General features: G+C 37.5%; 1 protein-coding gene across 2 annotated transcripts in view; it reads left to right on the forward strand.

Annotated features, from left to right (window-relative positions):
• GALNT1 (polypeptide N-acetylgalactosaminyltransferase 1) overlaps positions 1-14913 on the forward strand; it is an 86448-nt gene that overhangs the window by 36885 nt on the left and 34650 nt on the right. For both annotated transcript variants that reach the window (XM_014256805.2, XM_088061367.1), the window contains exons 3-4: positions 4773-5001; positions 12441-12615. In XM_014256805.2, coding sequence (XP_014112280.1) covers positions 4863-5001; positions 12441-12615 — 314 coding nt within the window. In that variant the 5' untranslated portion in view covers positions 4773-4862. The remainder of the gene's footprint in view (positions 1-4772; positions 5002-12440; positions 12616-14913) is intronic.

The following is a 14913-nucleotide window of genomic DNA, read 5'->3' on the forward strand; positions in this document are numbered from 1 at the left end:
CATTCACTGCTCTTCCTTTGTTCACCAAACCAATGTTCTCCTTGAACTGAGTTGCCAAATTGTTCAAGTGTGGTATAGCTTTGGTGTATCTGTGCTGCCTGTTCCCCTTTTGGTTTTTGTTTTGTGGTGATCTGTTTGGGGTTGGGTTTGCTTTATTTTGTTGCTTGTTTTTTGGTTTAGTTTGCAGTTTTGTGTGTTTGTATGTAAGATTTCTTCCATAATCTTTGCAAGGACTGAAATGGGACTGACTTTGCAGATAGTTCTCCAGATTCTCCTTTCCTGCATGATGGTAACTTTTTTCCTAATCTTGAGTATTGGGAAACTCTGGATCACCATTTCAGACCTTTCACAGATGATAGAAAATGACCCTGCAGTAAGATCAGCCTGCTCCTTCAGCACCCTCAGATGCTGCCTTTCTGGTGCCATGCAGTTGCACATGTCTAAGTGGTTTAAGAGATCCCTGACCCAGTCTGTCTGTCCTGCATGTGAAGTTTCATTCTTGCAGACTCTGGCACTAGGCTGCAATAACAAAGGAGGTGAAAAAGGCACTGAGTACCTTTGCTGTGCCAAGCACTGGATCTGCATTATCCTCAGCCTTCTTTTTTTGCCTTTTTTTTTTTTTTTTTATGCTATCCTTAAGGTGCCATTCTTGTTAATGCTCTTGCTTTGTTTCAACTTGTACATCCTGGATTATCTGAGAACCTCCTCACATGCTTGGGAAATGTAACTTAGGTATATCCATCAGCCTTTCAGCAGGATCCCAGGCAGTATAATTGTTCTGGAAGGGCACATCTGCAGGTTTTCCTTCTGTTGCCACAAGTTGCCAGTTTCCTGGATTTGTCTTTCTCAGCCCCCATCTTGGAAGTCTCCATCCACTTATCCTTTGAGTGCAATGTTTAACTCTCTCTTCTATTTTTGCATCATGGGACCCAGACTCGTGGCACTTCAAGGTCTCTGTGGAGATGCACCCACCTGCCATTCATCCTTGCTCACTTTGCTCCATAGCCTCTTCCACTGAAGAAGCAGCGCTCAGGCAGAGCTTTCCTCCTCTGGTTGAGGCCACCACCACGTCTCCAGCAACAGAGGGAGGAACCAAGACCACAATCCAAGCCCTGGATGGTAGAGCCCTTTTCCCAGAGCTCTGGGTCAGGGCTCTGGTATGCTAAGAGCAGTTGCTTCATTGGAGTTTCTGGGCCCCTCTGCTTCACTGGGGAAGCAGACAGGGGGAGTGCTGTTATAAAAGCAGTGGTAAAAATGCAGTGTAATTCATGTGATGGTAGACTGCCCAAGGGAATGAGAGCCTTCATCTAAAGGTACAGGGAAGGGCCTTATCGATGGCAAACCGTGCGTTGAACTGTCTTTTCATCACTTTCCTGAACCCTCAAAGGATTCAAAGGGTTTGCAAAGTGTCTTTTTGACATTTCACTAAGCTGGCAAAAGAATTTTCTTCTGTTAGAGGCGGATATACCACCAGGCTATGCATTCTAAAGCACTTGATATAGTTGGTATTTTTATGGATGGCAGGTCTAGACTGTGGTTCTCCTGTTGTCTTGCTAATTTGAGGACCCCAAAGCACTGTGCTTCTGTGTGTTTCACATTGTTTTATAGCCTAATGTCTCACAGGTCTAAACTTCATGATGTATGAAATTGAAAGAATTGTTAGTTTTCTTTAAAAACACATTTTATTAGCATTTGTGTTCTTTAAGTACAAGAGTGGTGTCATGACTTGATTCTTTGCCAAATCATTTCTATGGCATCCCAGTTTGGACCAAAAGAAACCTACTGTATGAAGAGTTTAAGGGCAGTCATGCACTATGTCAGACAAATTTTGTCTGTATACTGTATTTGTTTCTGCCAGTGTTAGATATGCATATCTAGGGCAGAGAATGGGAGAAACTGGACTGATACGTCCTCACTATGCTCTCCTGTGACTTGAAGTTCACAGTCAGGGACTGCCCACAGTACAGGTGAGGACTTGGTATTTAATAGCTGATGGAGAGACTTGCAGCACTGCCAGGGAATGGTGGCAGGTAGTTCCACTGGATGACTACACACTGTAGGGAATACATTCCTTTCCTGGGTTTTAAGCTCTTGCTGCTAAATTCGCTTGATTTCTGCCAATACAAGAAGGAGTAGTAAAAGGCAATAGTCAATCCCTGTTTGCCATCTCCTTATAGCTTTTGATTTTATAGACCTGCCACTTGATTTAGGTTACATCTTTTCCAGACAGGAAAAATGCTACTTTCATCTTGTAATGAAGTTGTTCTTTGTTGTGTTCATCCTTTTGCACTTCTCACTTGTTCCTTCTAATCCTTCTATATCCTTTTTGAAATGACAAGACTGAATGTTTATGCAGCACTCAAGATGAAAAAGTAGATACTATGTAATGGAATAGTGATGCTTTGGTTTCTGTTTTCTACATAGTAGTCTGTAATAAATTTACTTTTCTTTCACTGCTCCTGATAGTTTTACAGAATTTCGTAGTACAGCTCCCAAGATCCAGAGTTCAGGTCTGTCCTCCTGTCTATTAAAAAAAAAAAAAACTTGACCAAAAAAACCAGCTAAAAAACCATCAACTAAGCAACCCCTGGGATTTTTTTTCATAATGTATGTCACTTAATGTTTAATTGTGGTAATTTCATCTGCTACTTTATCATCAAATTGTTAGTTACAGATGCTTTTACAGTTCTTAATTTCATATAGTCATCCCTGTAGACCAAAGCTATATAGATGCAACTGAGATCTCAAACAAAATTCATTCTTGGCATTTGATGTGCACCCATGCAAGAGGCAGAGGGCTGTACACCCCTCTAGCTTTGTACAAGTGGGAGCCTGCAGGCTCCTATGTTGCTTTGCCATCCAGACCTGTGTGACTTCAGTGTAAAGGGGTGCAGGGAGATAGCAATGTGTCTGCTGCCAGTAAGAAGAAAAAAACTGTATTTAGAAAAGGGTTTTTCCCTTAAGAAGGGTGGGGGGAGAGTCAGGGGTCAAATTACAGCAATGAAATACTAAAGGAAGTGTAGTCTTAACAGTGCAGGCTTTTAATGAGGTTTTTGCATAGTCATAGCTAATGTGCTTTAACCCCAGCTGTCATCCAAGCCCCAGGAACAGCCACTCACTCATTCCCCACCTCCCTGATGGGATGGAGGAGAGAATGGGAGGAATAAAAATGAAAAATGAGTTGAATTAAAGAAAAGCTGCACAAACAAGTAAAACAAAACAAGGAGTTCATTCACCATTCATTCACCATTTCCCATGGGCAGGCAGATGTTCAGCCAGTCCCAGGAAAGCAAGGGTACATCACATGCAATGATGGCTAGGGAAGACAAAATCCATCACTCAAAACATCCCCTCCTTCTTTTTTCTTGGCCCATCTTTATATGCTGAGCTCTATATGATTCCATATGGTATGGAGTATCTTTTGAGTCAGTTGAGGTTAGCTGTCCCTGCTGTGTCCCCTCCTAGCCTCTTGTGTACCCTCACCCTCCTCTCTGGTGGGGTGGGGTGAAGAGCAGAAAAGATCTCAGCACTGTGTAAGCAGTGATCAGCAGTTGCAAAAACATCCCTGAATTATCAATGCTGTTTCCAGCACAAATCCAAAACATGGCTTCTACTGGTTGCAGTGAAGGAAATTATCTCAGTTCAAACCACCACAAAGGCTTGTGATTAAAGTTCTCCTTTTCAATAAATTCTTTAGTCTTCACTGAAAGCATGTAAGAAAAATTTTGTGTAATTTTTAAAATCCTTTTTTAAAATGTCTTTGAAGTCTCCTTATTTTACTCCCTTCATTTTCTGTGTGAAGAGTGTCTACAGTTCTGGTTTTAACTGGTAAGCCATTCCCACTGGTAAACATTTCAGGAGTACTTTGAGTTGAAATATGTCAGTGGTGGTTAAAAAAAAAAAAAAAATTAAAAATTAAACCCCTCCATATTTTACTATGAGGAAACTCAAAGCTGTTCTTGATTCTGCCCTACCAGTCATGGAAATATGCAGTCTTTGTAATAAAATCTGTAATTTGAATAGGGCAAAAGAGAATTTCAAAGGTTGGTATTCAAAAATTGTAATGTATACACATTAAAAAATGTATAAAGGTTTTCTCTATAATCAAACATTAAGTTAACAAGGGCAGTTTAAGTGTCAGAATTTCCAACTTAAGCTTTGACTACCTAGTAAATTATCATGGCAGCTTATTGGTACTTTGTTAACCTTGCCTACAGTTTAATTTTACCAAAAGGGAGGTTTATTTTTGGTTTGCTGAAAGTAAACCATTTGTCTTTGTGATGAATGTGCAATATGCCATTAGAACCTGTGTAAAATCCTGGCACTCCTAGTGATGGACCCAGAATGTCAGTGTGTGCTACATGGGAGAAGCATGAGAAATATTAGCCATGGGGTTCACACAGTAGAGACTGATACCCTAGTTCCCGAGATGTTCCTGGTTCCCAATCATTTGTTGTCCTGGTTTGCAGAGGATCCAGAGAGTATCTCCTAATGCCATTAGATGTGCCTACCTTCTTTTCCAGTAGCTCAGCAGAGAACTCTGTTTTGGTCACTCATTTTAATGTCTCAGGTTATGTATGGTAACATAATAAAGGACTGGAATAATGCTGCTATAATTGACCCCATTCCCTTATCTCACTGAAATGCATAGGGCATTCATTGTCTTGCATACATCATAAAGTAACTTATCTTTAAAATGGAGTTAAAATTTCTGCTTTCAACATCTGTCCTCAGGTTAATTTTGTGACTTCTTTTTTTTTTTTCTTTTCCAGATATAGAACGTGGTCTCTCAAACTGGATTAAAAAAACCTGTTGATATTTTTATTTATACTTTTTTATTTTTGTATTTGACTTAAAGTGCCATGAAAAAATTTGCATATTGCAAGGTGGTCCTTGCCACCTCATTGGTTTGGGTCCTTCTGGATATGTTTCTGTTGCTGTACTTCAGTGAATGCAATAAATGTGATGAGAAAAAAGAACGAGGCCTGCCAGCTGGAGATGGTAAGTTTTCTGCATGATTATTCTTTAAATTATGCTCCTTTAAAATTGCAGACTTTTTAAAGATTTGGGATTTTTTTTTTCTCAACAATACTGCATTGTGTCAGCATTTAGGTATCACAGAATGTTCCATGTTTCTTTGAATGACTAAGGAATAACCATATTGCCTGAGATGAGTGTTGCAGATTTAAAACACTTATGGTGTAGAATTTTAAGCACTAATGTATATGAAATAAACTCTAAAATCTATGCAACAAGAAGTGCAGAAATGTAAGCCATGTTAATGCAGTCTAAAGTGTATTTTAAATTCCCATGAGTGAGGAAGCAAAAGCACTATTAACTTCATTAGACCTGCTAGTAAAACAAACCAAACCAATAACCAGGCTCACTTGGCTGCCTGCCTCTGCAAAAAGACTTCAACCAACCAAATTGAAAAACACCCCCTGCCCCACAACCTACCTAACTCAAAACTTGGTCAAGGACTATAGCAATAAAGCACAGTAAATATTGTAATGAAAGGGTTTATGGTAATAGAATGAACTTGAATGTAAAAGTGACAAATATGAGTGAATATGTACATAACTTTTAAGTGAGAGCTGTATTATTCAATACTAAAGGTTTTTAGATAAGCTTTCAGTTTTGTTATTGCCAATTAGATGAGCTGGGTGTGGGGTTGTTTTGTTTTGGGTTTTTTTTGACAGCACTACTATTGATGTTGCCAACTTTATTTTTAGGAAGCCAGCATAGTTGATCACATGGGAGAAAGGATTGGTGCAGGGAGATTTCTCATCCCTGCAGTGTCTCAGCATATGCATTTAGAACTGCAGGCAGCTGCCGCCTCCAGTTTGTTTGTGAAACATCTAATTTTGTAGTTTGGTGTCTCTCCCACTGAAAAGGCTGTGTCTGTGTTTCACTGCTGATATTAGAAAACTATTCAGTACTGCTAATTGTTAAGTCCAATCAGTTAATTGCACTCAAGGTTATTGCCTTCCATCACAAAAAAACTTTTTCACCTGTTGACAATCTGGTATGAACCTTGATCTTCTTGGGAAGTTTTCAGAAGTATTTTAAGAATAATGTTGGTCTGTTACAGAATAACACTGGGGAGATATATAGGAAATGTCAGATTTGGTTTACTTGTTTTCTTTCTCTGTGATGAAAACAAGCCAATAAATCTCCACAGAGAGCACTGTATAGAATGTAAAATTTCTGTGTTCAGCACCTCTGGACTGCTGTTTTCATGACTGCATATGAACATTTTAAAGGGGTTCTAATCCACCGGAATTTTGCAGAACTTAAATTTTACATTGCTTGCATTGCAATTTTTGCGTTTCTTTTTCAGTAAGTGGGAAGGAAAGTGGCAAGAAAATTAATTAGGCTCATGTAGAAAGTATGTCTTGCACAGGAACTCGGTCTTTTTTGCCTTTTTCTTTCTTTTTTTTTTTCCTTTCAGAAGTTTGGAAATTCTTATATGGTAAGACAATGACTGATGTGTTATTATGTAGGAATAGATCCACTTTTAGGCTTCCCATAAAGCAGATAACTTATGCCAGCAAACAGCAGGTGAAGTCAATATCTATCAAGTTAGAGTGATGTATTGATAATGTTGAAATTTCAGATGACTTTACACATGAAGTCATTGGGGAAACCTTCAGGTGAGGGAAAGTCTTCAGTTTTGACAGATTTGTATTATGACTTCCCTATGCAACACTAATTTTACGTAGCTGAGTACAGTCTTCATTCTGACCTTTACCCAGACCTGTGTGTGTTAAAATTCTTGATCTATTTTTAATAGCTTATAGTTGGCTGGAAAACAAACTAATGAAAAACCACCCAAACAAAACCTTGTGTATAGGTTTGTACATTTTCTTGGGGATTTTTGTTTGTTTGTTTTTTGTTTGTTTGTTTGTTTTTTAGTTTTTTTTAATAGCTGATTTGTAGTAAGGTACATGCAGGAATAGGTCTGCTAGAAACCTTGGTTGACCCTGTGACATTTCTTTTTAACCAAGTTGCGTGCCTGATCATAGATATTTTTGCTTGTTCCAGTAGTTTACTGACTTGGAATCTGTAGTGGATTTACTCCCGCTCAGAGTGCCTGGAGTCTTCTCAGATAACATTGAGGCTATTTTGTCTGTGAAGCTTTTTTCAAAATCTGCTTTTTCACTTCAATTTTTCCTCTGTTTTTAATTTCCATAATTGAATTAGTTTTCTTGATTCAGCATAAATTATGCTGGTGTTCTGAATTTAATAACCTCTTGTCCATGTCACTCTGGTATATAGCTCCTCTTTGCAATTCATGGAGGAATTCCATGATATTTAATGAACTTGCTCAACACAGGAGTCAGTTTTTCTGAAGAGTTTATTTTTTGTTGTACTTGTCTAGTTGGAAAAATCAGTCTTTAGCTATTCAGCAGGAGCAAAGGATTTTGAGGACGACTTTGGACAGTTTGGGCTTTCATGAAGTTAGAAGAATGTTTTCCATAGGTCTTTAATACAGAAAACAGGAGGATTTTCTTTTTGTAGAATTAGGCAAGAGCCACAGCCAAAATTGCTTTTGGGGGAAAGCTTTCTCCTTGGGTATTGATGGCATAAGATACCACCATCTTAAATCAGGAATTCCAGGTTATGTGTCAAATACTGGATTTTAGTTATACTGCTATAATATTTTTTAAATTGCTCAAAATAAGGAACACTTAAGGAATGTGCATCTGTGGAAAACTCAGTGTACATGGTTATGGAGAACTGTAAGATGAGTGAGATAAAAACCTTGGTGTCTGCCATGACAGAGATTGAGGGCTGGGAGTTGAAATGACACAAGTGTGGAGCTGAGGGGACAATATGTGAGGTAGAAAAGGGGAAGGCCACTAGCCAGGTAGGAAGACAGTAGAGATGAAGATGCCTTCTGGGGTCTGGTGAGTACAGGGCTGAGTAATTAAGATTATACCAGAGGGTGGGATAGTTGGAATCTAGTGACTGTAGTTGTGTGGGGTGATTTGGCTGTGGACTTAAGCTTTTGCCCACCCCCTCCACCATGGCAGGAGACGTCTGCAATATCTTCATGAGGTAACCTGGGGAACTGGGATCAGAACACCTGATAGTGTTGTTTCCAGCAACAATCCATGAGCTGTGAGGGAGTCTGTGCTTGTGCTGACTGATATTGCTGCTCTTTTTTGTTACTGCTGTGACCACCCCAGAGGGGTTGGGGGAAAACTGGGGGAAGCTCTCTCCCAGTGCTCAGCTCTGAGGTTTCCTCAGGTACTCTGACATGGATAGTGCACACCTGTTATCCAAAATGTCACACGTGTTCTTCCTATTGACACATCTTCTGGGTGGTGGTTCCCCTTTTGTAATTCCCAAAGGTTACTCAGTAAAATTCACAGAGTAATTAATTGCTGTCTATGGAAGGCTGTTGCTGTAAGTTTAAATGTTGCTATGGATTGGAAAGAAAATCACTTAGCTTTAGTAAGCATCATCCATGTCATCCATGTTATGTAGGATTTTTTTCCAAATCTAAAATTCATAGGATTGTTACTCGAGCATTATTGTTTTCATATGGGGGTAGCATTACAATTTAGATTTCACAGACTGCAATAGAGCTTAAAAAATGCAAACAAGTTTCAGACTTACAGAGAAGGTTCAAGCTGTTCTTTAACAGTATAAGGGACCATTCTTGTAAACAAAATATGCCTAGGTAATAATGTGGTTTTACTAATAAAGTAATAAAGATTTTTTTTTTTTTTTTATGTAGCTCTGTCTTATTTCTGTAAGAACCCTGTATGTCATCTCTGAGGTCTTGACTTAAATGGAGAATAAATGAGTCATTCTTTACTCCCAGTTACAGGCTTCTTAAAGGTCTGATTGAAAAAAAAACTTCCAGCTTTGGCAGTTGAAGTTGTTTCTAAATAAAGTTTCAGATTCATCCTCTTTCCCTTTGCTTTTTCTACCTTGAGGTGCATTCCCCTTGCATAATGATTAGAAGCCCTGGGCACTGGGGAATCTTTCAGAATTAGGACTGGTGAATTGCAAGAGTCATGTAATCTCAGCTCCTTGCTATTTGCACTCTTTTCATGGAGCAATGACAAAGTTAAACTAGGATCAGCCATTTTTGTCAGTTGCCAATCAAGACCTTGCATTCTGAATTTTGAGCTCTGCTAAAGATGGAATCTCTAAATTGTGTCTTGGTTCTGGATAATCTCATCTCCATGAAAAAAATCCTAAAAGGAAAAGTGAGCACTTTCAAAATTTAATTATTGAAAATGTGAACCACTTATCATAAATCAGTCTTGTTCTATTAAAGTTGAGGTGTGTGTAAGAGGCAGAACTGCTCTGAACTTTTACCTGTCCAAGGAGCTTTCAAGTAATTATGGTGATGCCTCCAAAGGTGGCTGAACTTAGCATTGGTCAGTTTACATGGGTTCTAAAGACATCTCACCAGAAGATTCCACGCCTTTTTCCTGCCTTTAGATGGTCTTACATTTTGAAGTATCTGGTTTTCGTCAGGCGTATTGCCTGGTAAAAAGAAATTTGTAATCCACAGATATTAAGAGTTTCTGATTTTTTAATGAAGGTCTGGAAGAGATCAAGCCTTCTTTGAAACTAATGGTTTACCGATACAAATAAGAAATATCTGGAAATACATTACTAGATTTCTTATTTAATCAGGTCATGATTCGGTCATTCATTTAGTTCTGAAACTAAATAACTAGCTATAAATTAAATTTCTGTTTGTTAGAAGACTGCCATCACTACATATAGTCCTTGAATGGATATTTTTTTAGCATTTAATTGACAAAAGAGAGCCGTGGTTTGAATTTTCAACAATGCTTTTATTAGTCATTTTGGGAGAACATTGTTGGTTTGTGTTTAAGTGAAAACTACGTGCTTCTGTAGGAAAACAGATAACCACTAAAAAAGCCAAAAAAAAAAACCCAAGAGAAGATGGTTCTCAGAAACTTTAGAGAAGATGGTTAACTTTTCTTGGAAAGTCATTGCCTTGCCTGTGCCCCATCTTGACTGCATTTAGTGAGTTGCACAGAATACCTGGATCTAGTTAGTTGTTGCTGGACTTTTGTGCAAGAATGGGGTACTGAGGTAAAATGTGCAATCAAGCAGTATGTATTTATTAATGAAATTTTAACAATCAACCGATGAATTTGTGGAATTTGTACACCAGTATCCAAGTCACTGATGTGCTAAACTCTTATCTTAACAGATCTGCAAATGTGAGATGTGAGCTTTTGGCTGATTTAACTATTCAGTTTAACTGGTTTAGTAAAAGTTAAGAACTGGAAGTGTAAATGAAACAGGATTTTTTTTTCCTTCTAAATAGGTGATTGGGTAGGATAAGACATTCACTCTTCAGAACTCTGAAAAACATGCTGCATACAACTATATTCTGATAGGGTTTTAAAAATTGTTTTAGGTGTGTGGAACACCCATTGTTTAGTCATTTTCTGTCTAAGTGAACCTATGTACTCATTGCTATACACTTAAGAAAAATTGTTGTGCTAGCCCACATAATAATACCAAGCTGAATGTATAAAATTAAGCCCAAATAATTACTTTATTGTATACCGTGATTCTAAGTTAATTACCTCCCAGAAGGCACAAATTCTAGTTTAAAAGGTTATGCAGTTGCAAGTCAGCAGGTTTGGATGCAGGTTCCAACCATACCTTCTGAAGAGGCAAAGCAAACTGCTTGCTCAGCTTAGCCCATGGCTGAAACGAGCGCCTCGACCCATCTGTTCAGGGTTTGCTCAAACACACTTACTCCATCGATTTTCAGTGGATGGGTGGCTGGCTGGCAGCTTCTAGGGTTTTAAAGCTCAACTGGCAGTTAAGAGCAGTTTGGTAAAGAGAAAGCTCCCTTGTGATGGGCGGATTTTCTCTGCTAAAAGCCCCCGTGTGAATGCAACTGGTGCAATTGCTCAGGAGCTTGAAAATGAAAGTTTCTCAAGGAGCATGTTGTGCTTGTTACCAGTTAACGCTAAATGCAGAACAGAAAAAAGCCTCACTTATTAGTAATATATGTTTAAGTCTTAAGTTTTCAGCCAGGATGGAAGGCTCAGGCCTTTTTTCAAAAAAATTTAAATTTTTAAAAATTTAAAAATTTCCTTTTTATTTTTTTAAGTGGATAATTTATTTTTACTCTCTGCCTAAGGTTTAATTTCACTGTGCTATCCTAGATGGAAATTAAAGATAATTTGAAGCTAGGCTTGTTTCTTGGGTATTTGGTGTCTTTATTTTAAAATACTTTCTGTTCCTCTGTTTACATCTTTAATTGCTATTTTTTAAAATTAAAACTTTTGCTGAATTTATAAAGCAGTAATGTAACTCAAATACAGTATTTGAGCATTTCTGTTCAGGAGAAAAGTGAATGATAAAGAGAAGTGTAACTTTTTTCAAAAACTGTTCTGATTTTTTTTACGTATTTGGTTTAAAACCCTAAATAATTCCAGAGTCTGAATTCTTTTTCTCCCATTCTTCCTCTTCAGTTTGATTATGTATTTGGTATTTAAGATTTCATTGGGTTTAAGATGTGTAGTGTTACTGTCTTGTGTACTAATGTAACTTCAAAATGTAATTTTGAATTCAAGCTTGAAAATGTAATTTTGTTGCATAAAAATAACTTTAGCACAAACAAGAGAATTGTTTCTAAACTGTTGCTGCCAATTTCATTATGTCAAAATCAATACGTGGAAATAAATGTAAAGGTACACTTTTACTTTAATCAAGCCTTCACTGTTTGATTAAACAACATTTATCACAGAGTCACAGAATAAGCTGAGTTGGAAGGGCCCTATCTGGATAACTGAGTCCATCTCCTGGCCCTGCATAGGACACCCCACGAGTCACACCATGTGCTTGACAGTGTTGTCCAAAGTCTTCTTGCACTCTGGCTGGTGCTGTGATCATTTCCCCAGGGAGCCTGCTCCAGTGCCCAAACACCCTTTGGATGAAGAAGCTTTTTCTAATATCCAACCCAACCCTCCCCTGACACAACTTCAGGCCATTCCCTCAGGTCCTGTCACTGTCACCAGTGAGAAGAGGCAATCAGGAAGTTGCAGACTGTGATGAGATCTCCCCTCATTTATATCCCAGATTTTTCTTGCGCATGTAGGCTTTCCTAGAAAAAGTGGATTTTCCTTTACAGGAACTTTATAAAGTCAATTATGATGAAATTATGATGAACTTTATAAAGTCAATTATGATGAAATAGTAGATAGAAATAAATCCTTATTAGTTCCTTACATGAATTGTGGTGTGTAAGAAAAGCACCTAACTCTTTCTGTTAAACTCCCAAATGTGAAGATTGGTTTTCACTTTCAAAACCTGGTGAGTTTAGAACTGTTCTAAATGTGAGCACTCCTACAGTGTAATTTAATGTATAAACAAACAAAAACAAGCTTAAAAGGAGTTAGTAACATTTTATTTTTTCTAAGTTCCAGAACCCATACAAAAACCACATGAAGGACCTGGAGAGATGGGGAAGCCCGTTGTCATTCCAAAAGAGGAGCAAGAGAAAATGAAAGAAATGTTTAAAATAAATCAATTTAATTTAATGGCAAGTGAAATGATTGCACTCAACAGATCTTTACCTGATGTCAGGTTAGAAGGGTAAGTACTTTATGTTGTATTAAAAATGCACTCTCTTTAAATGAAGAGTGTGCAGACTAATCCAAAACAACAGGTCTCTAAGGTATTACTGTTCAAGCAAACATTTGGAGAATTTCCTGTATACAATATACTTATTTGTAAAATAAGATGGACCAGCAGAAACCAGTTTTCTTCAGTGTAATTTAACTTTGAATCTGATTACAAGTATGATGCCTGTTCAGGGAATAGAAATTAATTTGGTTGAAGGAAAGTTAACTTAAGCGTTGGCATTTCAGGAAAAAAATCACTTGTTTGAAAAATTCAGGTAATGCTTGCACTGAGGCTGACTAAAATTCTGCATTATATAAAATAAAAGAGATTGGGTGATGAGAGAAATACTTCAAAAATTTTCTTACCTAATGAAATGTGCAAAGCCTCATTTAGATTGTATTATAATGTTTTCTAATATCCATCTGGTTTGTTTTTGATCTTGCCTTTAGAATATTGATCCTTTCAGAGCTATTTGAGTCTTAAGTAATTAAAAAGAAAATTGTAGCCTTGATATAACAAAAAATAAGATTGCTTTACTCTCCTGGGACTATTCTGACATGATAGCTGATGACTTCCTGCACCCCAACCCTTCTTCCTTATGAAAGGGACATTCAGGTTGAATAAATCTTATGAAATAAAATCTTCCTAATTATCTACATTCTCGTGCAAGAATCATATGCTATGGAAACCCCGTTTCTTTAAAAGCTCTGTTTTGCTGCTGTATACGCAAGGCCTAGCTCCTGGATGAATTTGTTTTCATATCCTACCTCAGAAGATAATATTAGCAGAGTGAGATGAAGCTCTTGCTGCTTTTCATTTTTAATGAGTGATAAAGAACTGGTTTTTAGGTGCCTTCATCTGTTGTGATGAAAGTGATTCTGTAAGTTCCTGGTAGTGCTGGTGTTCTTGATGCATTGCTGGTGTTCTTAATAATGGAGGCATATTTTTCAAAATATTATTTCACAAGATTGACATAATCTAGGCTTTTAATTGATTTTCAAATATAAAAACATACATTTGAGGATCTAAAAGGTTGACTTAATCGTAACCTTTGTGAGGTCTAGACTTTGAATTAGACAAAAATGGAAAAATAATTTGTTATAAACTATTAAAAAATTATTACCTAGTCATCACTCAAGTTTGCAGGCAATGGAAATTGCAATTTCAAGATCCAGTGTAGCTAAAGAGAAATTTTTGTCTTTCACATTTGCCTATGCTCTGCAGTTATTGTGTTTTACAGTAAGATGTGTGCTCTAAGTTTTGCAATGTTGCATTTGCTTCTCTTTTCCATTTTTTCATGATACTATACTCCCACTATACTTGGTATAAAATTTTAGGTATAGTCTCAGAATTGGATTTTTCTGTTCTTGTAAATTCCTGCCAAAATTTTAACATTTACGTGTGTATGTGTTTTTAATAGTTTTTGGAGAGGAAAATACTTTCCAAAAATCTCTTCAGTTTGTGTACTTTATAAGGGCATGCTAACTAAGAAGTCATGGACTATGTTAACATTCCTCTGGCAGATTTGAAAACAATACTGTGTTTACAATGCAAGGGTATCTTAATCTGTATGTGTGGATCAGTATTACTCTTCCAGAGCACTGTAACCATTTTCAGAATTGTGAAGACTATAAATATACGCTGGTATTGTGTGTATGTCTGATGAAACTATTTATCTGATTAGTCAAAATACTCCAAAGTCAGAAACACTCCGTGCTGTCTTAGTGGAATTACTTCTGTTATAACTTCTTCTATCTATGTCCCTGATAATATAGAAATAGTTTGTGGAGAATGAGAATGGGTAATTTTTAATTCCTTACCATATTTATGTGCCTACAGCACAGCTGCCTGTAGCACTTTCAATCAAGGTTTTGAAAAAGCAGGATATGTTCAAAGGCACGCTTAGCTGTTCAACCATGTAATTATTTTCTTCACAAGTTTTGTGGGTTGCTTCCTTTAATGTGGCGTGGCCAGAAGAAGTGATTATTTCAAGTCCTCTAATTCTCCAGCATGTCAGTTTTTCTGAAGTACAGATGCCTGCAGAGGTTTTGCCTAGCGGTTAATCATCGGAAAGCTGGTGGAATTAAGACTGCCAGGACCATTTTGCCACATGTATTTAATGGGGATGGCATGATGTGTCAGCTGGAGAGCAGTTTTTGAAGTAGACTGCTTTATCCTTCAATTAATTTCTAGTTCTGCCAAGTCCCTATCACCTGTGCAAAGACAAGTGCATTGGTCCTGCAGTGCTCACAGGTTAATCTCTGCAGA

Source organism: Pseudopodoces humilis, chromosome 1 (genome assembly GCF_049639895.1).
Source record: "Pseudopodoces humilis isolate 2021_Gansu_Grassland_sample_001 chromosome 1, ASM4963989v1, whole genome shotgun sequence".
Classification (NCBI taxonomy): Eukaryota; Metazoa; Chordata; class Aves; order Passeriformes; family Paridae; genus Pseudopodoces; species Pseudopodoces humilis.